At 40.6% G+C, this 25,486-nt stretch overlaps 3 protein-coding genes and 2 long non-coding RNA genes across 5 annotated transcripts; 1 reads left to right on the plus strand and 4 right to left on the minus strand.

The window, feature by feature from the left end:
• Nucleotides 1–639: 639 nt before the first annotated feature.
• On the minus strand, nucleotides 640–5,480 carry LOC114432420 (protein lin-28 homolog A-like). Its single transcript, XM_028400423.1, has 4 exons — nucleotides 5,471–5,480; nucleotides 4,866–5,020; nucleotides 3,400–3,578; nucleotides 640–859 (listed from the first exon to the last, which is right to left on the minus strand). The coding sequence occupies exons 1-4, from the start codon at nucleotides 5,478–5,480 to the stop codon at nucleotides 640–642; spliced, it is 564 nt and encodes a 187-aa protein (XP_028256224.1).
• Nucleotides 5,481–6,996: 1,516 nt separating this feature from the next.
• On the minus strand, nucleotides 6,997–17,874 carry LOC114430286 (uncharacterized). The gene is made up of 5 exons (XR_003669988.1): nucleotides 17,520–17,874; nucleotides 17,329–17,429; nucleotides 13,516–13,672; nucleotides 7,705–7,827; nucleotides 6,997–7,129 (listed from the first exon to the last, which is right to left on the minus strand). It is a non-coding gene; the product is annotated as an uncharacterized LOC114430286 (long non-coding RNA).
• On the plus strand, nucleotides 11,802–21,044 carry maneal (mannosidase endo-alpha like). Its single transcript, XM_028398593.1, has 5 exons — nucleotides 11,802–11,946; nucleotides 12,040–12,819; nucleotides 13,559–13,668; nucleotides 19,184–19,260; nucleotides 20,197–21,044. Exons 2-5 carry the CDS (start codon nucleotides 12,312–12,314, stop codon nucleotides 20,831–20,833), a joined length of 1,332 nt encoding a protein of 443 aa, XP_028254394.1. The 5' UTR covers nucleotides 11,802–11,946; nucleotides 12,040–12,311; the 3' UTR covers nucleotides 20,834–21,044.
• Nucleotides 18,164–20,415, minus strand: LOC114430293 (uncharacterized). The gene is made up of 3 exons (XR_003669989.1): nucleotides 20,279–20,415; nucleotides 18,535–19,766; nucleotides 18,164–18,408 (listed from the first exon to the last, which is right to left on the minus strand). It is a non-coding gene; the product is annotated as an uncharacterized LOC114430293 (long non-coding RNA).
• A 1,944-nt stretch (nucleotides 21,045–22,988) lies between the features above and the next one.
• Nucleotides 22,989–25,247, minus strand: rpl15 (ribosomal protein L15). The gene is made up of 3 exons (XM_028400228.1): nucleotides 25,035–25,247; nucleotides 24,795–24,931; nucleotides 22,989–23,352 (listed from the first exon to the last, which is right to left on the minus strand). Exons 1-3 carry the CDS (start codon nucleotides 25,204–25,206, stop codon nucleotides 23,047–23,049), a joined length of 615 nt encoding a protein of 204 aa, XP_028256029.1. The 5' UTR covers nucleotides 25,207–25,247; the 3' UTR covers nucleotides 22,989–23,046.
• Nucleotides 25,248–25,486: the final 239 nt, after the last annotated feature.

A 25,486-nucleotide genomic window follows, 5' to 3' on the forward strand; every position in this document is an offset into this window, starting at 1 on the left:
GTCAAGCCATCCCCAATCAATCACACAGTTATCAAGCTTGTTAGTCAGTGAACTGGTGTCCATTCATTTTTTTGGTTTCATGGTAGTACAGGGAGAATAAATAGTTAGTAAATAAATATATTAATAAAAAATATTTACATCTAACTGCAGGGCCTGAAATAAATAAAGTAATAATCTACATCCTCCTCTTTTGCTACATCTACAGCACAATTCCTGAAATCTCTAATAACAGTTTCCAAACATTCTCTTTGGTTAAACAGACTAAAAAGTCTGACGTACAATCAACAATGGTCTTGCATATAGTTCATATAAGTTGACAATTTTGAAATTTAAGACATACCATTATAATGGAAAATAGCAGTGAAGTGATTTAACCCTACTGACCAGCGGAGGTTATGGCACTTTTGCTGTGACATTCAATTTTTAACCTGTTGTACATTCTACATTCTATCTCTAAATACACTTCACAGTGTATTTAAAAGAGTTGTAAAAAAAAAAAAAACATTCCATCATCTTTAGCCCAAAGAAGGACTGTATCTGTATCTATATCTGATTGATTAAAACTGCTTCAATAAAATACACACCTGAGGTAGTGTTTATACTTCCAGTGTAAACCTGAGATTTTTTCCCCTGAATCATTCAGTTACCAGACACACTGGCGTGTCTTTGCTCCTCTTCATCATCCACTCCCTGAGAGCCCGGACCTGAAAGCTGCCGCTGCTGCTGCTGCTGCTGCTGAGCTTTGACCGGACAGCTGGCCACCAAGTGAGAAATGCTCTGGCAGAAATGGCACTTCTTTGGCTGAGGCGGCAGCTGACACTCTTTGGCGTGATGGCCGGGTCCTCCACAGTTGTAGCATCTAAAACGATGAGGAAACGGCATCATGAGTTAATATTAGCTCTTTAGGTGTTAACAATGTAGAACCCCCTGCCACTGGGAGAAACATGGCATGTCGTATTTAATTCATAATGAGAATATTATTTTCACTATTTATTTAATAATTGTATTTAATTGTATTTATTTATCCTTAATAATCTTTTATGGAACACATTGTGGGCCTAAACAAATGTCTAATGTCCACATAACCACTGTTCTATCATACCTTGTATTACTACAGGTGGTTACATCCACTAGAGGGCAGCATACTCCCAACTCCCAACAAGTTTTTTAATGACTGATTTACAATGTACTTGTGTATAAGGGTTTTTCATGCAAAGAATTAAAAAAATATATATTTTATTCATCCAGGTTTCTGTGAAATTATCTTTTATTTTTGGTTATTTTCACATATTATTTTTATTTATTTTTCAATGTATTCTTATTCAGAAGCAGATATTCTAAACCACCGCTATGTGAACCTGCATTTGCTAGCATATTGCTAAAATGCCTCTTCAGGGAAAAAAATAATTAGTGCAAAAGTGTTAAAGCATAATGTAATGCAAAAAATGTAAACAAATAAAAATAAAAAAATACACAGACACTAAAATGCATCGAGGAGATTACATCAGATCTTAATCTTAAAATATTAAACTGAGAATCACTGTGCAAGGTCACAGTGTTTAGGAACATATAAACTCCACTAAACATTACAGAGGATCATTGGTTTGGTAAGCTAGCTCTTATCATTAGATCTAATGGTTACAAATGAAATCGCGCAATTCATTACTGCTTGCATAATTAGACAAAAGAGGCTCAAGTGGTGTGCAGAGTGACACAAAAACACACAAGCTGCCTAAACAGGCAGAAGCTATTGATTTTTTTTCTGCCTATAGACAACCTGCTTTTCTGTTGGCGCTGACTTTTTCCCCAAATTAATCATTCAGGCTCTTAACATGGCACAAAACAGAGATGCAGAAATGCAGTGTTACATACATTGTTGACAAAACTGGAGTTAATGAAATCTACAGAATCACAGCTACTCTTAAACACCCGTTTCATATTGATTAGTCCCCACTTCCTACCTGAGTATTGATACTGACCACGCTCCACTTTTATGGGCACTGTGTACCATCTTCTGATGAATACTTCAAATCAGTCAGTTCTGTTCATAGATAGAGGCCTAAAATTAACACTTGGGTTACACCACAGCTTATTCTATAGCTTGACTGCACTCAAATGACCAGATCGCAGTCTAACAGAGCACCTTTAGCATGCGGCCATGAATGCAGAGGTGATAAAACTGCAGTAACTGTGTGGTGATATCACATTAATATGGAGCACAATCTCTGGGGGAATGTTCACAGCACCCCTGAATTAAGGCAGGTTTGAAAGTGATCCAGCCCAGGACTAGTAAAAGTGTAAATAATGTGTTTTATTTCACATTTCTGTCTCCATCTGGCACCCACGTGTGACTGCATCCATTCAGCGCATTCTTTGGGATGGTCACCATGGCAAAACCTAAACCAATCAGTTGTCCGTTCACATGTGGATAAGCTATAAAGCTAAAAACACAACGGACTATCTTAGCATAATCTAGGATACCACCAAAATGAGCAAACCTCTTACCTCCCTTTAAAAAAGGGAAGAAGAAAAAAATGGTTCAGTATTGATCAGCACGAGGTTAGCAGCGGGGGCTCCTTTTGTTTCGATGCTCCAATGACCTCTGAACCCTCTCTACCTCCCCACCCCCCCTCCGCCTCATTTGCACACCGTGCCCCATTGTTGCTATGGCGGTGGTGACCTCTGACCTCTCCCCGCGCACCTACATCTGTTATCAATTAAAGGGATAGGATCCTTTCCCTTCTTTGAATGCAGCGCTTATGTTTGGGAGAGAAAAAGAGGGCACATGCGAATGCAATCAAACCTATAGTGGCAGGATGTGGCATGTTTATTTTCACCGTGATCAGCTAAATGCAATCTTACTGCATTAATAACTGCAGATTACTGGTTTGCTTTACTGGTCTGAGGCTAAATAATTAGCGTTAATCCAACCAGGATTAATATGTTCGTATTTACAATATGCTATATGATTTATAGCCATAGTGTATATTATGACTAAACAAACTTCAAATGCTGTATACACTAGTATCATTATTTAGCAAGATCTTTCATTTTGTAATAAGGTACAAAAATTTAGTGCACAAATTCTGTCATAAAGGCGTATTATCAGCTGATATTTTATCAGCTATCGGCCAATCAGATGGCCACGCTCACTCAATACTGACCAATACTAATAAATGATGTCAGCAGCTGGTGAGCACATAAAATGCACGTGTATGTCCACACTGTGGTGGGTTTTATTGTCAGAAACTGCTAGCATTGTTGCTGTGTGCTAGCATTGCTTAACAATGTCTTAAACAAAACACAAGACAGGCTTTGTGTCAGAAATTAGGTGAAAAATATATCAAATATCTGAAAAATTGAGTTTACCCTGCTGCAAAATTGTGCACATAGACCTACTTGTCACACTTGGAGCGTCGTTTCTGCGTGCCTTTTGGTCTCCTCTCGCTCCCCAGACATGGTGCCCCGTCGGGTCCGGTAACCTGTACAGACTCCAGACCTTTGGATGATTTTTTGAAGGTGAACTCTACGGCTTCACCCTCTCTGAGACTGCGGAAGCCTTCCATGTGCAGTTTGCTCTGTAGATGATAAAATAAATGCTAGTGTGTTAACCATTCAATGACATTCAATGACAGTTTAATGTTGTGTTGTTGTTGTTGTGTTCACTATTAGCGCTATGTGATGCAAAAAAGGCAGTGAAAGATGGAGACAAGCACCAAAAACTGCACTTCCTCAAGTGGCCACTTGAGGTTGACTACCAAAAGTGAGTCAATCCTCCTGTAGGGGCCAAAAGATGAAAGTTCATGGAGTTAAAACAATTAGCTTTACAAATACAGGAAAATATCATTTACCAGTGCATTCAAACATCTCCTCTCTTCTCATCATTAACCCCAACCCCCCATTCTCTGCATCCTCAGCACAACCACCAATCTCTCCATCATGTCAACTGTCAGCCTGACCACTGACTGTGCCAGAGCATGCTGGGAAATGACACAAAGAAAGAGTGCATTTCTGCCACAGCAAGAAGAAGAAAATCCAATCAACTCATAGAAGTGCTCTTTGAGCATCTTTAAATTAAAAGACACAGCTAGCAATTGCATCAATTTATGTTGTTGATGAACCCCATGAAAGGACCATAAACAACAAAGGATGGATCAATGAGTGTCATCATCTTAGCTATTGTCCCTTAGACTGTAAACTGGTTTATTTCTTTATATACAGTCTGCTGCAGTAGATCTATATTACTATATGTATCATAATTATATACAGGCAATAAAGTTGGAGTAGTTGTTTGTTTAAAGTTAAAATGTTCAGACACTTTTGGAACCAGCCTATAGGGGTCAAGGTGGTATGGATCAACTTCACAGGTCATGTTTCCTGCTAAAGGCTGCACCTCCATAGTACCTTAGTGATATTTATTTTTTCCATATATGGGAGTAAGGTACAACAACTTGTCTAGTTCCTATTACGTAGTTGGTCTTCACCAATACACACATGATGGTGAAGAACTACAGATAGTTGCACTGAAAGGCCAAAACAGACTTGTCCAGGTCAAACACTCCGGTTGTTTCCTCAGATAATTTACAGAGCACAGGGGCAAAGAAACCTGAGACAGAGGTCTCTGCTAAAAGGCAGGAGCATCAGGCTGAAACTGAACGGCTGGGTGGGCTCCCTGATGCTTTAATGACTTTATAACAGGAAGCAGGGTTAGATAGGGGGGAGGAAAGAGCTTTGTTATATGTGCTTTAGTCTCCTAACCCCTTTAATAATGAGAGATCTTGGTAGATCTAAACCCTCTAACCGAACTGAAAACACCTCTTATAATACATTTAAGAACATGATTCGTACGAGTGTCTGCATCTCACCTGATGGACAAACACATCCACTGTTTGCTGCAGCGAAGCTCCGTCCATGCTGCTCATGGAAAGGAAGCCAAAGCCCATCCGCACGTTGAACCACTTGCAAACCCCGCTGCCCCGGGAGAGACCGGCGTCCTGCTCCTCTCCCTGAGCGTAGCCCCCTGATGAAGAGACACACAGAATGTGTGTTTTATTTATTATATTAGGTTTTTTTCTATAATTATGAGCAAATTAAAACTGTGTGTGCCATTATGGTTCTTCTTTGGCTACAATCTTTCATTTGTCATTTACCACATTAATGGGTGACATCTCCCAAGCATACAGAACAAAGACAGATGATAGACAGTAATAAAGATATTTAAGCTAAATGTGTGTATGTATGCACATACACAGCTGTACGATGTCAATAGATTTTTACTTTGAGAGAATTTTTAAAGTTTAATTTGTCAGTAAAATGACTTGATTTCTCATGAACACATCCTGCTGCATTACAGCACAGCCAGGCACCTCCACACTACTTTCCACATTAGCATCAAGCATCTCTTCACACACCCCTTCACAAAAAAAAAACAAAATCACACAATATAATAAAGAAAAAAATCTCTTCATACCTTCTGCCATGCTGGGGAGGAGCCCAGGACGCTGTATATCATATGAAAGCTCTTAAATGCATCCTGAATATGCTAGCACCTTCCTTCTTGTGTGAGTGTGTGTCTGTGTGTGTGTAATCCTCCTGGAGAAATAACGCCTTCTGCCTGCTCCTTGCTCTTCTCTTGCACAATATGGACAAGCCCCTTGACCCTCCTACCCACAACCCACAACCCCCTACCCCACACACACTACACTCAAAGCCCACGTGACTCAATTACAGATAAATCACACATGTCAAATAAGATAGGGGGCCAAAACAATTGACAAACTGACCAATCAGCAGAGCATTTGCACCCGAGAGCACAGAGGCATATCAGCCCCCCCACCCACACACACACACAACAGAAAGCCTGCAGAAAGGTGTTCAGCAGCTGCAGCAGCAGCACAATAAAGATTATAGTTTTACATGTTCTTTCTACAAACTGTTACTGTAAATCCTCTTTAAATAATGTATATATATTTATTTTGATGTTTTAAAAGAAAATTGGCCAATATAATTTTACACCTATCAATACTTATCTCCTTCAGGTTTACTGAGAGGCTGCTGCTGTGTATAGGGACAGTGGAGCTAGTAAAGTATTTTAATGAGGCATGGAGATAATGAATAGATTGTAAAATGTTAATTATCCACAAGGTGAATGTTTTGTTTACTTAAACACTGACCAAATAACACAGAGGCCATCTTCTCTGCATTATCTATACAGGCAATCAGTATGAATTACACAATATATATAGTATAATGTTGTTGTTTTAATTCCATTGACATTAACAAGATTTTATCAAAACTTTAGATTTATTATACATTTTATTAATTTATTTTCTTAACTTAACCCATGAGGCTTGAGCGTTTATTTTAAAAATCCTAGATAAAGCACATTTTTTAAGGTTTACAAAATACATGAATCTAAAGCATGTCAACATGCATACATGTATGTGTCAAAATGTAATGAATGTGCATCTAAAGATCTAATTCCAACCATTATATTATTCTGTGAGGAACCTTTAAGAAGAAACTCTGCTCAGTTTGTTCTTTAAAGTTATGTTGTTTATGTTATGTTATGTTAGTTAAATGTGTTTTTAGAGGGTGTTTGTGAATGTCTTTCTATAAATACACTTAAAAAGACTGAATACAAGTCTATTAAGAGCCTTTTAATTTGTAATTTTTTAAATTTTAAAGTGTATGGAGATAATAAAAAATAAAATGTAAGGACACAAAACAACAATAAAAAGGAATGACAAACAAATTAAATCTGGATAAAAATATTATCAGATTAAAATACACAATACAGAAAATAAAACAAGTAAATAATAAATAATAATAAAAGTATATTTGAATTCATTTCAACATATTATGATCAGAACTTCAGGATAATGACATCACAGTTCTGTCTGTCGCAGCAGATGGCAGCTGGCTCTGTGGGTGAATCACAGGTATACAGTTGAGAAGCATCCGCCTGCTTTGTCTTGGCTGAGGTGATTCACCTCCGCCCATTTCAGACGTACAATGGCCCACTGGAGTCAGTTCATTCGCTGCCGCTCATTAAAAGGTAATTAGTCGCTTTCAAGCTGGTGGGGAGGACCGCAGACAGCCTATCAGCTCAGCTGAGTCACAGAACTTCCTGTAAAGACACACAAAGCATCACATATAAGTGCATGGATTATGAGCTATAGACCAACAGCCTGTACGCGTGTGCGTCACCATGAAATGATACAGAATGATGTATGAAGTGATTGTATGTCATGACATCACACTCAGTCCATCATTAGTTACATGTTAATGATAAATAATCATAAAAATCATAAAATAAAAATACAATGCAAGATTGAACAACATAGGAAGTGGGCATTGTACTAATTTAGAAAACAACCAGTTTTTAGAATAGAATAACAACCACATTAACTACAATGCCATGCCAATGTCATAACTATACACACATGCAGCACAAAAGGATGACTACAGATAGATAGTGTTCTATAAAAATTCACTAGGTGACAGTCGGCAGTCACTTTATTATGTACACCTACTAACCAATCAAATGACAGCACCTCAGAATTTGGTGTAAACAACATAAAAGCATGGATCCATCTTGACTTGTAGCAGCGCATGCTTCTGTAATGATGTAGGATGAGATTTTCTCGATACACTCTGGGCCTCTTAGTACTAACTGAGTCTGGTTTAAAGACCATACCCTACCTGAGTATTGTTGCTGACCATGTCCATCCCTTTATGAGCACAGTGTATCATCTTCTGATGGATACTTCCAGCAGGATAACACAACATGTCGCAAAGCTCACCGCAAACATGACCATAGAGCACCTTTGGGAGGCAGAGGAAGAGGAGACTTACATCTTGGACATGCAGCTGACAAATCTGCAGCACAACACAAACAGCGTTAAACAATGACAATGAAAAAGCAGAAATATAACACAAAACGACCACACAGACACAAGAATAACCATTAAGATACTAAAGATTAAACACAAAAAAACAGTTTCTTTCTCTTGTGTCACATGTGACCCATTGTCTCATTCTTACTACTACATATTTAAAATACCTCTTCAACTTCACTTGCATATAACCCAAAGCTTCCAGGAAGTTGTGCTAATTTTCTTAGCTGCACTTTGTTTTTGGTAAAATATAAAAAGTCTGAACGTTGCCATGGAAATAGAAAGAAAAAAGGCCATGGCTGCAGCACAATAAAACAGGCCATCCTGTGGTGACCCGGGGCTCCTTTAGAGAAGAGGCTTATGGGAACAAAGCCTTGGCATGTGCTTTGATTTCATATACACAACAATTAGAGTGATACCTCAGGAAAAAACATGGCAGCTGACTTAAGCATCAATATTTGTGACAAAAACTAAAAAACTAAAATAAGCATTTATGATGTGTGGTTTTTAAACACAGTGACTCAGAGTGTAGGAAAGAAGAAGGGTGAGGGGTGGGTGGTGGTATAAGCAGCGGTCCCCCAGGGCTGCCTGTCAGTTCACCTTTCACCCCCTCTCCTCCTGAGGGAAATCAATCAATAAACTGGATCAATATAGAATCTATATCCCTCAGCTAAGTTGTGACAGATATCCGTACTACAAACAGCCTGTAGCCTGACAAGGTTGCTGCGGGCGAGCTCGGGGGCCAAACAGGCAACAACAGCGAAGAAACACAAGGGTCATTCTCACCAGCTGTCACAACCACTGTGTGACGTTATCAGAGGCAGCACTAACACAGTCGCACAACACCACCAGATGGCACCAATGTCAAATTAAACACAGATACACTATTGGGTAAGAACATTGAACTTAGAGTTTAGATTTAGTGTAAATGTGAGAAATCATCCGACACCTGTGGATCTAAGGATATTTCAAAGGTAAAGTAAGGATCACCCATAAAAACACCAATAGAGCACCTAGAGCACCCATGGCATCATGTAGAGAGGAAACGGTCCACTTTTTGATGATGCAAGTTGATGAAATAATGTAATATCTTTGGTGACAGCATGGGTGTTTGAACATTTGTTATCAGTGTGATTTGTACAGTTTTAGTTAAACATAGCAGCTATTATCAAATATTATGTATACTATGTACTGTATGACATAGGTGTGTTTATACTTAAATTCATCATGGATGCCCTGTTTTACTTGAGTTCTTATTAAACACACAACACTGTTTTTTTAAATGTGCTGCAAATAAACTCATAGTGTTTAAGCTTAAATGAGGATGTCAGATTGCTGTACAGCAGAAAAGTGAAACATCTCCACTCACCCCCACATTTTTATGTTTTACATTGTGTTTGGTTGCGTAGACATGGCATGGACTGTACCAGACCTCTGAATGTGTACTGTGGTGCTGCACCATGGCGTTAGTGTTATGTTTTAAGGCTCAGTTCAAAGGGGACCCAAATGCAGACTTAGTAAAAATCCAAAAAGACCAACAGAAAGCAAGCTTCTTTTCAGAGTCAAAGTCCAAATTGAACAGAGGGAAAACTTTCAGGGGAACAGGGAGGCCCAGGGCAAGGGCCCAAGGGACACTCCAGGAGGGAGACCAGAGTGGAAGACAGGGAGCCCTGGGAGACTTAGGGGGTTGGAAACAAAGCGGAGACTCGGGGAACCAGAAAACTGAGCAATACAACAAACCAAGACCAGGGATCATGACAGTTAGCTGCAGATCCTTTAAGACCTGGAAGTTGTAAGGTGGGGCCTCCATGGATGGGTATTGTTTGTCCCGCACATCACACAGATGCTGGACTGGATTGAGGTCTGGCGTTAAACACTTTAAACTGTTTGTTGTGTTCGTCAGACCACAGAATGCATCTGTCTATGGATTCATAAATGTCCTTATGGCATTAAAATGTGGCATCAAATCTTGAATGATTATATACATGTCACATATAAAGACAGGTTTACAAAAAAGGGAGACCAAATTGCTGATTTGAAGTTATTCCAATTATTTTATGTAAATACACAAAGGTGTCATGTGGCCCTTATCAGCCTACACTCACTGGCTACATCCACTAGCAGGCAGATGATAAATGAACTAACCATGACTACAGAATCATATTTATAGGAAACGACAACAAAAAAACTAACATCTATATAAACTGTAATGTGATCACTTCCACATAAAACATGATTTATGATAACAATGTTCCATTATTAATATTCTAAAATACTGAGATTTTTTTTTTTAAATTATGTCCTACAGCTCAGAAAAAAAACGTATATTATTTACTTTTCATTTCATTTTATTTCATTTTTGTGGTGGCTAATTTTATTTAATACGTGTGTATATACCTTTTCTATTGCTCATAAATCTATACGGTTGCACAATAAATTTATTAAAACCAATAATCTGTCATTCAGACGGATCCTTAGCAACAAAGAAACAACACCCGAACAAGACAAAATCCTGATTGACCAGGGAAAGGCTGTCTTTGGCCGACGCCATGATCAGAAATCAAAGTTAAAGTGACAACCACTAAACTCTGATGAAGATTAAGCATCAGCATGTTAAGAATCCCGATAATTGGTGCCGTGAAAACAAAAGGTGACGCTGCAAAGATTTAAAGTGGCATGACAAAATAAGTGTCTTTGTTGTTTCTGTTTAATGACATTTTGTATGTCATTCCTGGGCTGTGGGATGAAGAGAGGGATCATTTTAGTAATTGTAATAATTATATCACTATTTCATCCTCAATGAAGCAATTCAGCCACAACAAAAAAACAAATGTTTGAATAGAGAATTTTTTTTTAACCGCCCAACCACAAACACCCGAAAAACTAATGAAAGTTATGATTGTTGCATTGCATTTTCTGCATCTGCTGTCTGCATGGTTTATAACACACTTATTGCTGCAGTCTGTTAGGCCTACTTGTTGACATGACCTTGCCTTGCAGGCATTTGATGTGGTTTGCACTATTAAAAAATTATTTTGTCCACAAAAACTGCACAAACTGCATCCGTTATTAAAAACAGTGCACCTTAACTTACAATGGGCCAAATTAAAAAAAGAAAGCAAGATTTATTTTATTATTTTATTTTTACCTTTTGCCAGCCGGTTTCGACTGTTTGCAGTTACTATGCATATATTTGCTGCTTTTTGGTTAAGTAGAAACCTCCACTTCTTAGAACCAATTGTTGAAATTGCAGTTCCCTTTCACAGCCTCTAGGGGCTGGCTCCACACAGACCTCCAAAATGGACAACTAGAGCAGAAATAAATGTTTACAGGCTGGTACAATGGCATTTTGGTCTCGTTTTAGCAATTAGTTTTTTTAATATAACTCACTTAGAGCCTTAAAATTTTACATAATCGTGTGTGCAACAGGCAGATGCTGACTCATAGCTTCAAGTCCTATAACCGTGACTCAAAGAAGACAGATTTGTGTATGTGGGGCACATAGGGTCTGCAACATAAATTGCTAGTTGGCAAAAAGTCATAATTTATTAAGTACAATAAAAAAGTCCCACATATCTTCACTGACAAATGAGGAGTGCATCTTGCTTTGGCAATTCAGAAACAACAGCGACCCCTGCAGGAATAAAAGTGCATCTATTTAATCAACTGCTCCTTTAATTTGTGTTTCCATCCAACATGGTGATCTGAGTAGGCTATTAGTGGTAAGATTTAGAGTGCACTAACTTTTACTCAAAAGCAAACAGTGTGATGGCCACTGACATGCGCATTAAGCCCTGCCTTCTGCTTCTTTAATGGCACACATCGCCCCCCATACACATATCTTCCGGTCGGGGTTAATCCCGCCTCCCTCCTGCAGCTCGCAGCACAGAAACAAATGTTCCATTCTCTCTTTAGTAGTATGAACCTTCAGTTAAACAAACAGGGCTGAACGGATGCGCTCCGTGACAGCAGCAGGAGCGGCAGCTACAACAAGCTCGATGGATGGAGGAGCGAGAGGAGGGCGCACGGCGCGGATGGAATTACAAAGGTAACCAGGCTTGGCTCGTTGTACGGCTGTATACATGGGAGCCGTGCTGTCTGAAAGGAGCTGTTGATGGATGAAATCTTGTGTTTTTTCCAGAATGTGAAAAATAAAAAAGAGGAGACGGTGCGCAAGGAGGGGAGATTTGTTGAGGCGCCTCGTTTCCAGGTCCTGGTTGTGGATTGCTTTGGATATACAGGCTCCATTATGTACCAGCATCCACCGCTCGACGCCACAGTTCGTGCTGTAAGGCGATGACCACGTCCAGAGCCTGTAGCTGGCATTAAATAATAAAAAAAGGAACCGGAGTCACTCCCTTGCTGGCTTCTGGACTTGGCCGTTGTTGTGCGACAGCACCACGGACAGCGACAATGACTCGCCTGCGCAGGAAAGCCCTGGTTGCACTTTTCCTCTTCACGCTCTTCATTTTCGGGACCATGATGGGACTGAGGACGCTGAAACCCAGCGATGGCTTCTCGGACCTGGCCCCCGGTATGGACCTACTCGGGGAGAAATCCGAGAGGAGGCGGCTGGACGCGAACAAAGACGCGGCTGTGTCGCCTGGCCAGGTCCACATGGGCAGCAGCGACACCAAGGTGGTGTTCACCAAATCGGACCGAGAGTACAGCATCTTTTACGACATCCACATCTTCTACTACTTGTGGTACGGCTCCCCTAACATGGACAACAAGTACATCCACTGGGATCATGTGTTGGTGCCACACTGGGACCCAAAGATCGCAGCCAGCCATGCCCAGGGAAGGCACACGCCTCCGGAGGACATAGCCTCGAGTTTCTACCCCGAGCTGGGACCCTACAGCTCCAGGGACCCAAAGGTGCTGGAGTCACACATGACCCAGATAGAAGCGGCTGCAGCGGGTAACTATAATGGAATACTCATCAGGGGCCACAAAGCAAGAGAATCTTGATCATTTATAAGTAATAATAGTTTAAATTATATTTAATATAGGATGCAAACACACTCGCCTCACATAGTTGCACAACATTGCATAGTGATCCAAGCTGCACATGGATCACCAATGTTAAGGGCCCCAGGCCACCACTGACAGGTTGTCTATTATTAGTACATAAATGAATAGAACAGGAGCCACTACATTACAGTATCATCTCCAACAGGTCCTACAGTACCATTCCACACACCCTGTGGTCACATGTTCTTCAATAAAGTGACATTTTACTTAAAAAAAAAAAAAAAAAATCAGGAAATGTTCGATATGTGGCCTCTTAAAAGATTGTTTCTTCCAGTCTGACTGCTTTAGCAAAGCAACTAATGTTAGTCTATATGGGCCTGCGCAACCAATCAAATTCAATATTGCCAGATAGAATGACAAATACTGTACGTGTATGCTTAAACTCTGTATGATGAATAGATAAATATAATGTTGTGAGCAATCCATTATAACTACCATATAAAGATGGATGTCATGATGAGGCTAAAACATCTGGATTCCCCCCTGGTGGCTGTAGTGTAGGTCAGAAACCCAATGGACCCAACTAAAACTGAAAGTCATCCCTTAAACACATTTTATTACAGAGATGGTTTAATCTCACCACCTTGTGTTGATCTGTGTTCATTTGGGGTCTGTTGGGTGTGCAGGGGTGCTGGTGTTGTCCTGGTATCCTCCCGGGGTGGCAGATGACCATGGAGAGCCTGCGGAGGACCTGGTCCCTGCTGTCATGGACGCCGCACACAGACACAGCATCAAGGTAACTGGTGAGACAACCGGTATGTTTTTTACCTTCCTGATGACTTGAATGACTGAATGAATGCTTTAGATGATACAAGTAATAAATGAGCAACAGATACTTTTTATAATTACATTTTTGAGCTGTGAAACTGTCATACAATATCACATGGTAGCTTTAAGTTGCCTAAAGACATTAGTCAGTCTACATACAACATAGATAACATAGAGAAAATATTCAGTAATGACCCTCTGTATCTTTGCTTGCCACTACCATATTTGTAGCTATACCTTGCTACTCTTTATGTTTTTGCACCCTCTGTTCCGCTTTTCTATCAATGCTAATTAACAAAGGTGGATGGCTATAATTATACAGGATGTGGAATTGTAGCCAATATCTGATGTGCTGATTTTGTTCCATCTGTTTTGGCTAATGCACATGTTTTCTATGCAAATACACAGAACCTTTCAGACAGATTCTTTCCTATTGTGGCATTAGCTTATTAAATTGGAAAGCCAATGTACAACAACTCTGCTAACAACTAGCATCCATGCTGACATGTAGAAAAAAAAACCTGCGCAATGCACACTTACATGTACATTTTTCACAAAATAATGGCATTATTCTTAATGGAATCATAGTAAATAGTAGTCTGCTGATATCTTCATCTGATTGGCTGTTGACCGATATTTCATTTTAAGGCCGATATCACTGTCATGCTAACAATATTGTGCATCCTATCATCCCTAGTTGCAATAATCTTTGAACTCGTTACGCATTACTAAAAGCTAGGGATGCATAATATTGTTTGACATCATTATCGGCACACATCGGCCATAAAATAAAACATCATAATAAGATAGAAAGATGGTGTCCCCATAAACAACGATGTAATTCAGACATGTGGAGGTTTTTAGTGACAAAAACTGCTAGCATATTGTTGCTTGGGATAGCATTGCATTGGCAATTAGGATTTAAATGTAGCGACCTAAGGGTCAGATAAGGTCAGATATTAGCCAAAAATTTAAATTAAATGTTTAGCTTGCTGTCATTTGAAAATACATAAAACATATAAAATACAATTATCAGGGTGAAAAAAATGCATTATAATTGGTTCTCTCTCATCAAATTAATTAAAAAAACAGCCCAACAACAAAAGCAAACATACCTGTTTTAGCTGAAGATATACAAAAGTTGCTCTGAGAATCTTCACCAACATGTAGCCAATCACTTTAGGATGGAGACCCTACAATAGGTGAGGGAACATAAAAAGACCTCTAGGAAATTGGCAGACTACAGGAACCACCTATGCTTCAGCCTCAGATGCAGACAGGAGAAGTTGACACCGAGCTACCTACGCCTCAAAAGTCACCGCCACACTCTCCACTGCCAGAGCGCTGCCAGACCTCTCCACGGAGGAAAGGAAGGCCTTGGTCTCACTACAGAACGAGCAGGACATCACCATCTTAGCAGCAGACAAAGGAAGATGCACGGTGGTCCTCAACACACAGGACTACCACTCCAAAGTGGCTGATCTCCTCAGTGACACAGCTATATGTGAAAGACTGAAGAGAGATCCCACTAGCAACTACAAGAAAAAAACTAGTCAGCTACCTACAGAAACTGGAGAAGGACCAAATCATCAACCCCAAGCTCTACTTTCGACTGTATCCTGGGGAGGCCACTCCACGCCTGTATGGACTCCCAAAGAGTCCCTCTCATAACCATCGTCAGCAGCACAAACTCAGTCACACAATGTTCTTTGTGAACAAGGTGGAGAAGATCCAAAGATCCATTTGACGTCACCTCTCTGTTCACCTGCATCCCTACCTCAGAAGCCACAGAGATGGTAAGGAGATGCTTCACACAATCACACAAGACAGCACACTCAAAGAAAGAACAAACCTCAAGCCAGACCACATCTGTGACCTGCTGGACCTCTGCCTGAACACCACTTACTTCAAGTACCTTTCCTGGAACCACCCCCACCCACTGGTTTCGATATGTGGATGACACCTGGGTCAAAATCAAGACCAATGAAGTGGAACGGTTCACAGAACACATCAACGCAGTGGACAACATCAAGTTCACTCGGAAGGACACTAGGGACACCAATCTGGCCTTCTTGGACTGCACAGTACACATTGAGGAGGACAGGAGCCTCAGTGTGGAAGTGTACAGGAAACCCACACACACTGACCAGTACCTGTTGTTTGATTTACACCACCCTGAGTCAATAGCTTTTCTGCTTCAGAGAAGATTTTTCTTCTAAATTCCATCTAAGCCAAGTCATATTCACTTCGGCATTAAGATGCTAAAGGTGCTTGCAAAACAAGCTGCTGTAGATTCAGCCATTATCAGGAGGAAGGAAGCTTTCCCTGCGTCTACTTTCAGCCTCATATGGAAGTCTTAAAACCAAGAACTGGGTCTCTCTCTGTGTGCGACTTACACAACGGCGTGTTTCTCACAGCTGACCCGAGGGCTAATGCTCCAGTGTTTCAGTGCAGCAGAACTGCCACTGATAAAATACAGGCTGTGTGTGTGTGTCCTCTGCAAATGTCATACATGTATACCTTCGGACATTTGCCCGTCCTGTGATATAGTGAGTCTGACACCAGGAGAAAACGTGTCATTGCGACCCTGCGTTAAATGAGGATCACCGCTGCCACAGAAATCGGTCATCACCATCGCATATTACAGAGTCAGGCTGATCTATAATCCCCCTCCAGCGCTCCAGCTTCATTAATTAAGCATAGATTAACCTTGTTTGTCCAAATGAAATGCTGATGCTGATGCTGGCTGACTGAAAGGGATGCTGTGCTAACAAACAGCTGATTTAAACAATAGGGGGGGAAAGGCTTACCGTAATTTAAAGAGATAAGACCACAAATCAAAGATTTCACAAGTTCTTGTGTCTTTGAGCTTGTTTTGGTGCACCTTTAATTGCTCTAATCACCAAAAAGAAGCTTTTATTAACCAATCTGCCTAATATTGATTGGACTGAAATGTACTCAAACATTTGCAGCATTTATTTCCAGAAATAACACAAATTATAATTTGCTTTGGATTTATTTCACAACCTACCCAGCAATAAAAAGATTTAGCATTTAGCAGCTAAAAGCCTAAATTTCTGTAAATTATTATTCGGTTTTTCCTATATAATTTGTTAGCATTATATTGTAGTCAGATTGTGGCTATTTTCTGTGCACGATTTTCAATTGCACATTGCTACAGGTGATGGAAATGCTCCTATTAAAACTGGATGACACCACCAAGAATGATCTCACATGCAGTTCATCTTTTGTCTTTTAGCTCATTGTTTTGGTTCATTACTGTAGACACCAGCTATGACAATACAGGAGAAGCTACATGTTAAGAGGTAAAATAATACCCTGATTCAATAAAGGTGGAGGAGACAGACCAAGGTTTATTGACTATGATTATAGCCACGAAAATAATATCAAAAAGGAAATCTGTTCCAGTTTTGCTTTCGATGATCTTTTATTAGGACCACCTAAAACTTAAAGGTATGTGACAGTCAGTTACAGTCAGGTATGTGCTTTACCTATTTTAGCTAGCATTTAGCTAAAAAGCTTAATATCCCACTGAAAATGGTGGAGACCAAAGATAAAGCTGAAAAATTAAATTAAATTATATCATCAAAATATTCAGTCAGTTTACCTCTCTGAATCTGATGTAGATCACAGACAATTCATTTTGCCAGCTAATGCCAGGTTGTTTGGTCCAATCCACGTCCTCTGAGGAAGCCATGTGACGGTGGCCTGTGAGGATCATAGGAAGGAGCATCTTAGTATAACAACATTGAACTGTCTGCAGCAGATAATAATAATATAGTGGAAACTGTGGCATACAGTAATGTGATGCATAACATGGCTTCAGGTTAGTGTGCCATCATCTGGAAACACTGGTGACATCTTCTCAGTGCACCGTCTGTACACCTGAGGCTCTCAATGTAAATATGTCAGCATCACACTTCACAATGGTGATCTGTGTGAACAAAGCACTTTTCATCTTGCTTCAGACTCTTACCTCGCCGGCTTTTATGATATTTCCAGCCAGTCTAAACCACTGACAAGCCCAAGCTCGGGCGCCAAACACCGCCGCGTTGCCATGGCAACTGTTTATGAAGACCTTGCAGCCTCTTTTGGAAAGATAGAGTGGGCGTTGTGCACTCGCTGTTTGTGGCTCGACAGCTCTGTCAATGCTCTGCTGTTTGTCACTGGATCCCCCCCCCCCCCACACACACACACACACACACACACACACCTCCTCCCCCCTATTTGCGACAAAGGAAAACAAGCATTACAGACCAACACTTAGCTTCTGCCAAAGAACACTGTGTGTGAAAATGAACATGACATTTGGTTACTCCAAGCTAAATGCTTCAGGTTCAACCAAAGGATGGTAAGGAATCCATTTAGATGATACTGTATGTATGTGTCTAGTCAACATGCAAAAAATAATACATTCAAGAAGGCATCATGATACAGGCAGTTATTAGAGTAATGTTCAAAAGATCAGCAGCACCTGCTGCAGCTCAACTAATTAAATCCTATGGAAGCAGGAAAGGAGGGGAATGACTCAAGTCATACTTCTCAAGTCATAGAGCTTGCACCTTTGCATATAATGTAGATGAGTGTTGAAACATGCTGCACATGTTTTTTTAAAATGATAACACAGCTGGGTTGGGGCAGTGAGTTAGCTTACCTTGCTGGAGGGGGATGAGATCGCACATCTCCGCTGCAGGACAATAGCACAAAGGAATGTACACGAACAGTAAAATATGAGGCTTACAATATTAGAACAAAACTATTAAAAACTGTATACAAAAGTTAGCCAAATGAATGCTAATGTACGCTAACATACCTGCCTTAGGCATGGTGGATGAAGCTTCACCTGTGCCACACCTTGCTTCCTGTAGATGTCTCGTTCAAGGAAGATGAGTTTGCTTGTAAACATTAGCATTATGCTAATGGATAAAACTACAACTGATTGATATAGGAGAACCAGGTTTGACAAAATACACAAAAGTAAACACTAAGAGGATGTAGAGACAGGAGTATAAGGCATGAAACTCAGGCAAACAGTCATGAGAAACAGGTGGAAGCAATGAGGGCGGAGCAGCCAATCACAACACAGGAAGCGATAGAAAGACAATATAAAACAGGAAGTGCAACAAATAAGCTTTAAACACATGCAAAACAAGTCCCGGGTACTTTTAAAATAAAACAGGAAATCGGTAAAGGAAAGGATCGTGCATTATGGCCGACAAAGGCTCAACATGTCTGCTTTACATCCAGTACTACTACACCTTTTTCACAATATTGTTCACCACACCTCATGATGTGTCACACTGCATGTATATAAAGCAGAGTAGGCACTAAATAACATTAGCATACTGCTAATTAAATGCTAAACTAAGTGATGTGCTGCATAATCTTTTATTTTTCAGCTTTGTATGTGTCCTCCTGATACTTTCTATTAACTTCTTTATTTGCATGTGTTTTCGTTGCAGGTGGCCTTTCACATACAGCCATACAAGGGGCGGACGGACCAGAGCATGCATGACAACATCAAGTACATCATTGACAAGTGAGACATTTCTCTGTGTGTCTACCTACCACTGTCCTACATTTGTTTCCTTTATGGCTGGACCAGAAAAAAAAGGTCAAGCTTCTTCGTCTGGACCGGCAAGCTGCTGACGTTAGACGTCTGCAGATCCGGTGAAAACATGAAGCCTAGATGAGGAACAGGTCGTTAAATATAGATGCGTCTCCAGAGAGATCCTGCTGTAATGGATCAGAAGGTAGCTTTTACTCTGACTTCAACCAGTCTGAATCTGTGTCACAGGAGTCTTTTGTAGTAGTAGTAGTACAGAGTGAGACACAAGGTCGTCAGAGTGTTTAATATTAGGTGTTAAGCAGCATATGATCTCCCACTGCGACTGGGAATGAGAATAAAGAGCCTCCATGATGCCATGTTTGTAATAAGAAGACTGGAGGGAAATCAAAGGCCGGGGCTTTGTGGAGTGAGGAGTGGAGTTTGGAATCAGATTTGTGGACTATATATTGTAGCCAGTCTCCCACTGCGCACGCCGTCTGTTTAAAAACAAACATCAGACAGAAAAAAGAAATGATTTTCATGAACATACCAGTACATTTTTTTAAACATAATTATGGCATCGGGTATTACATTTCTTTCATTTTTTAGTTTATGATTATACAAGATGAGTGTGTATAGTGTATACAATTAAATATATTTTTTTATTTGTTTCAATTAAATAAAATATATTTTATTATTAGTAAAAGAAATTGTTTTCAAATTGTTAAGTTGTCATTCATTTCAACATCAGGAAATTACAGCTGATATGTGCGTGATTTTAATATATTTCCAAAATTGGCGCCCCCTGTGGTAATAGACAGAAATGCACATTAAAATGGAAAAAAAGAAGCAAAAAACCAAAACAAAAAATCCTTGAACTTTAAATCGAGCCATTAAATGTATTTTCTTCCTTGCAAATTTTCTTAGATATGGAAAACATGGCGCCTTCTACAGATTCAGGTCGAGCACGGGGCGGGTCCTGCCTCTGTTTTACGTCTACGACTCCTACCTGACCCCTCCTGAGGCCTGGGCGGAGCTCCTGACAGCCAAAGGCTCCCACAGCGTCAGAGGCACGCCATACGACGGGGTTTTCGTGGCCCTCATCGTGGAGGAGCGCCACAAACACGACATCCTGGCTAGCGGCTTCGACGGCATGTACACCTACTTCGCCTCCAACGGCTTCTCCTATGGCTCCTCCCACCAGAACTGGAAATCCATCAAGGCCTTCTGCGACGCCAACAATCTGCTGTTTATCCCCAGTGTCGGACCCGGGTATGTGGACACCGCCGTTCGACCGTGGAACAACCATAACACCAGGAACCGGGTCAACGGACGCTACTACGAGACGTCCCTGCAGGCGGCTCTGTCCGTCCGACCGGAAATCGTCACCATTACGTCCTTTAACCAATGGCACGAGGGCACACAGATTGAGAAGGCCGTACCCAAGAAGACAGTGACCCGTTTGTATCTAGACTATCTCCCGAACCAACCAGACCACTTCCTGGAGCTGACACGACAGTGGGCTGAGAACTTTAACAAGGAGAAGGACAAGTGGCTAATGTGAACATTACACCCACTCCCACTGTGGAAAGACTGTACCCTTTATGTTCTTTATGTTTTACACCAAATATGACCACTCCTGATGAAGACTTCCCTTAAATATCTGCTCTGCCCTCACTGGTTTTTGATTCACTAACATTTTTTTGTACTGCTTTGCTTAAACAAGGTCACAATGATGGACAGATAATCTTGGTTTGCTAATAGCATCTTTGATTCCGTGCAGCTGTGTAAAGGGTTGTTCGCTTTTTTCTTATTTTCTTATGATGAAGACTGTTTTTTCCTGTGTTTCCTTGACCAATAAAATATGTGTCTGTTGGAAAACCAGTGTTCGAGAGTGAAATGTAATCAAAGCTACCAGCAGGGAGGAGAAATAAAACCAAAGTTATGTTACCGCCTCTTTTAATTCTGTTTTTGTTGTGTGTAAAAACATTACATAAAACCATCATCTATATGTTGTGGGTTTGACCTCACATAATGACTGCAAGGTATCCAGACTCTGTGGCTGTTAAACAAGCCCAAATCACCATACCTCCACCACCATGCTTGTATGAGTTCTCTGATCATTGCACGGTCTGATCTTGGGGTGAATTTGAATTTGGGACGTCCACTCCTGTGAAGATTGACAGCTGTCTTGAATGTTTTCTTAAATAATCTTGAAATGGTTTTATAAGTCTTTCCAGATTGATGTGTAGCAACAGCTGCTTCTCTAACACAATTGTTCGTTTTTCTCTCGTCTTTGTGTTAACACACACCTGAATGCTCCAGAGCAGCAAACTGCCAAAACATCTGTTTTCATAGAGGTCTGTACACCTGCTGATAGTCAATTCATCAAGGACTGATGATCAGCAGCACTTGCTGCAGCTCAACTCATTAAATTCTATGAAGGCAGGATGGGCCTACACATGTTTTTTTGCTAAATTATTTACAGCCTAATACTGAGGCCCACTATAATGAGATATTTATTATGTGTTTACACAAAAACAGAATTAACAAGTGGAACTGACTTTAACACAACTGCAGGAAATCTGAATGCTGAGGAACAAGTGTGAAAACCTGAAAGATAAAGTCTATGGTTCCAATTATGCCTAAAACTTACCAAGATAGGCACTGTGAAGATTCAGCAGTTCAAATGAACTGCCTCATCGCCCCGCTAACCCACAGGCATCCCAAGCTGTTCTAATGAATGTGCCTTAATAGACTTGGAAACCCCTCGGAGCAGGTTTTCCTGTGCACACAGTGAAGCCTGACTTGAGTGCTTCCATGTCCAGGGAGTTGGAAGTGGAACACATCAAGCATAGTGAAGCAACCTGTGTGTAAATAGCCTGGTTGCATGGTGAAAAGAAAAATCATTGAAGCAAAGCTGATCCCCGAGGACACTCAGGGTAACATCATGCCTTAATGCCTCAGCTCCCACCAGTCTGTACTCAAAAAAGTGACGTTAGTACCAGGCTGCTTCCAGCTCACTTATAAATGTCAATGAACAGGATAACAGAACTAACCACCCCTACACTGTTCGCACATCAATACTGCTGCTGTAAATGACTGCCAAGAGCACTTTTTGGCAACCACATATTATGAATCATTTTGAGTCAGAAAGTAATTTAAGCACATTGTAGGACGTCCAATCACTTTTGACAGCTTGACAGGAAGAAATTAGTTGGCCTATAAACTGTTAGATATAAGCACTGTGACCCAAATTTGGTCATTTAGAGTTGTAAATAACAGCCTGTAGGAGCTGGAGTCACTTTTTGGCAATGGAAAAGAACTGCATGTAAAGGGCTGTATTTTATATGTTTCAAGAGCTACTATTTGTCTAATATAACCAGAGTGAATAAAAAAGTCATTTTGAGTCATATCTATTGAGACAGACAATGTGGGAGCTGTAATCACTTTTCGGCAAGCTAAAAGCAAACAACATAGGTTGTTGGCACATTAGATTGAATTCACTAGATGGCAAGAACACTAATCTGTCAAAAAAATGAACAAAATTAAGTCACTTTGACCTTTTCACAAGCAAAGAATTGCATTTTGCTGGTTGGATTACCCTCCCAAGATTGGCTGTAGATGCTATTCCCTCTTTTTGCTATAGCCCATAATCTGCTCCCCAATTATTTACATACTACATTAGTTTTATTATTTACCAATAACCACAGACAGGATTGTCACCATAAAAAGGGCTGTTTATTTCTTTAAATGTACAGACGTATGCAGCGTGCTCTAACGGTAGCGGTGCAGCTGCAGGGTGTTGCGCCTCTTCCAGGCAGCGTGGCGGGAGCCTCCAATGGTCAGGTGGAACTTGTGGCCCTTGCCCAGGCCACGGCTCTTCTTTCCTGCAGATGTCAGGCCGCGCATCTCTCTGTGCTTGTGCACAGCCCTTGTGATCCATTGGGTGTCTGGGTTGCGTCTGACGGCCTTGTGGAAGGGGTCAACCAGAATCACCTCGAAGAACTTGTAGGTGGAGTCCTCGCCCACCCAGTAGGAGTTGAGCACTCGCAGGCCTCCGCAGTGACGGCCAGCACGCTCCTAGTGAACAGACATTTCAAAAGTTGAAAATAAAATCTGTCAAGTCTCTCAATTATGTAAGCTGCACAAGCCACTGTGCGTTGGTGGCTCCCAGTGGTGTTAATGATCAACTGCAGCTGCTATATATATATATATATATATATATATATATATATATATATATATATATATATATAAAAATGTGAGCTCAATTGCCCTACAGGAAGCAGGCAAAAAAATGGTCTGATTTTTCCAGACATAAACTTTAAGGGAAGATCTTGCAGCATTTTACAGCTTCAAAAACTTCAGTCTTTGGGCAAATTCAGAATAAATCTGCATTTATTATTCAAGATGTGTGCAGCGGGTTGGTATGGATTGGGAAACCATTTAAAACTGTTCAACAGGTTAACAAAAGAGGTTTGATGAAGTCTTGGTTGTCACGCATTCAAAGAAAAATAATGCAGACATGCATCAGGTAAGACAATCAGAAGAAATTATAGGCACAGCATTTTTGGAACTGAACAACAACGACACCACCCATGGTTGGACTACAAAGTCGCCTGCCAAATGTGATGACGATAATAGAAGCTGTTGCAACTGGCAAGAGACAAACAGTCACTATGATTTTCTATAACAGACTGGCTTTGCTCAATGTGATATTTTCCTCAGGTCTGTATAGAGAAATCTGATTTTCAACTGACCTTTTAGTGGATACACAACATGAAATGGGCTTTTTGCATATAAACATGTGCACGTGATTTGACCTGCAGGTGTGTGAAAGCATTCATGTACACAGACACGCTTGTCTGATGGTAATCCACTTGATAATCACGAATGCGAACCATTAAGGTGGGTAAATCTGACCCACATTAAAAACATATAAACAATGTAGCATGTAATATGAATACTAGGTCACCAATACTAAGAGACTATACTGTCAAAAAGCATGGATGGGAGTTGCCACAGTCACTCACTACAAAACTATTCTAGGTTATGCTGTCAAATGTCTGGAATAAATTGCCCCACAATACAAACCACAAAGATCTGAAGTTTACCAGCATGTGATACAATTGATTATCTGACCCTGTACTAGTTAACCCTTTACAATATTGCACAAGTGAAACAGGATAGAAGTACTTTATTCATCCCAAGATAACGAAATTTTCAAAACGTCTATTCTACTTGACTTGTGCAATATAGGGAAGGGTTAGCTAGTGTACACTACACTTTCATGTAGCCCAGATGTAAAGGATCTCTTGTAAATAGGACCATGATGAACAGTGGTTTGTCAGTCCATTACCCTCAGTAAGATTCACAACTTTTGAATAAGAATACCTCACACCAACACTGTAGTTTTAAAAATATGCTTACATTGCACTCAAAGGGTATCGTATGCAGATCCATTTCAGGGAGAGTATATTACTCAATACTGGTTACAGTCTAGACAGTGGAGACGAACCTACCTCAGCAACAGACTGCAGACTGCGGGCAAACTTGAGCTGGTTGACACCATGGTGCACTGGCTTGCCGTAGGTGGCACCCTTTGGCACAGGGCGTTTGCGGCCTCCGCGGCGCACGCGGATACGGTAGATCACGTAACCTTTTGGATTAAAAAAAAACAAACAAAAACACGATTAGCAGGGCTGTCACATAGAATGTTAATAAGTCACAAACAAAGGCAGACCAACAAACTCCAGACTCACCCTGCTTAGCCTTGTAACCCAACCTGCGAGCCTTGTCAGGCCTAGTGGGTCTTGGAGTACGATGGAGGTTGGACAGCTGACGGTACTGCCAGCAGCGGACGCGCAGCAGGAAGCGCATCACATCGGACTGCTTCTTCCGCCATAACTCTTGCATATACCTATATGCTCCCATGTTGACTTATCTGTGGAGAAAATCAGTCAAGACATGTTTGATGCCAGCACAAACTGCATGCTTGAAGAGATTTTGTACACCAAATAGCTTGTGATGCAGGTGTGTTTTTCAGAATTACACTGAAACCTGCAGGTTAACAATAATAACAGCACATGGTTCAAGATCACCAACTCTCTCCTATAAAGCCATTAAACCGTTTCCCAGACATTCACAATTACACGTTCGTTTGTATAGTTTTGAACTAGTATAAACACACACACGCACAACATGTAGCAAATCG

The sequence above is a fragment of the Parambassis ranga genome, chromosome 2 (genome assembly GCF_900634625.1).
Source record: "Parambassis ranga chromosome 2, fParRan2.1, whole genome shotgun sequence".
NCBI lineage: Eukaryota > Metazoa > Chordata > Actinopteri > Ambassidae > Parambassis > Parambassis ranga.

Coding starts and splice junctions, on each gene's coding strand:
- LOC114432420 (XM_028400423.1), bottom strand. Junction 3,579..4,865: donor TGGATGTGTTTGTCCATCAG/GTGAGATGCAGA, acceptor TATCATCTACAG/AGCAAACTGCACATGGAAGG. Junction 860..3,399: donor CGACGCTCCAAGTGTGACAA/GTAGGTCTATGT, acceptor TCATCGTTTTAG/ATGCTACAACTGTGGAGGAC.
- maneal (XM_028398593.1), top strand. CDS start 12,312: ATGACTCGCCTGCGCAGGAAAGCCCTGGTTGCACTTTTCCTCTTCACG. Junction 13,669..19,183: donor CACACAGACACAGCATCAAG/GTAACTGGTGAG, acceptor TTTTCGTTGCAG/GTGGCCTTTCACATACAGCC. Junction 19,261..20,196: donor ATCAAGTACATCATTGACAA/GTGAGACATTTC, acceptor AAATTTTCTTAG/ATATGGAAAACATGGCGCCT.
- rpl15 (XM_028400228.1), bottom strand. CDS start 25,206: ATGGGAGCATATAGGTATATGCAAGAGTTATGGCGGAAGAAGCAGTCC. Junction 24,932..25,034: donor GGGTTACAAGGCTAAGCAGG/GTGAGTCTGGAG, acceptor TTAATCCAAAAG/GTTACGTGATCTACCGTATC. Junction 23,353..24,794: donor GTCTGCAGTCTGTTGCTGAG/GTAGGTTCGTCT, acceptor TCTGTTCACTAG/GAGCGTGCTGGCCGTCACTG.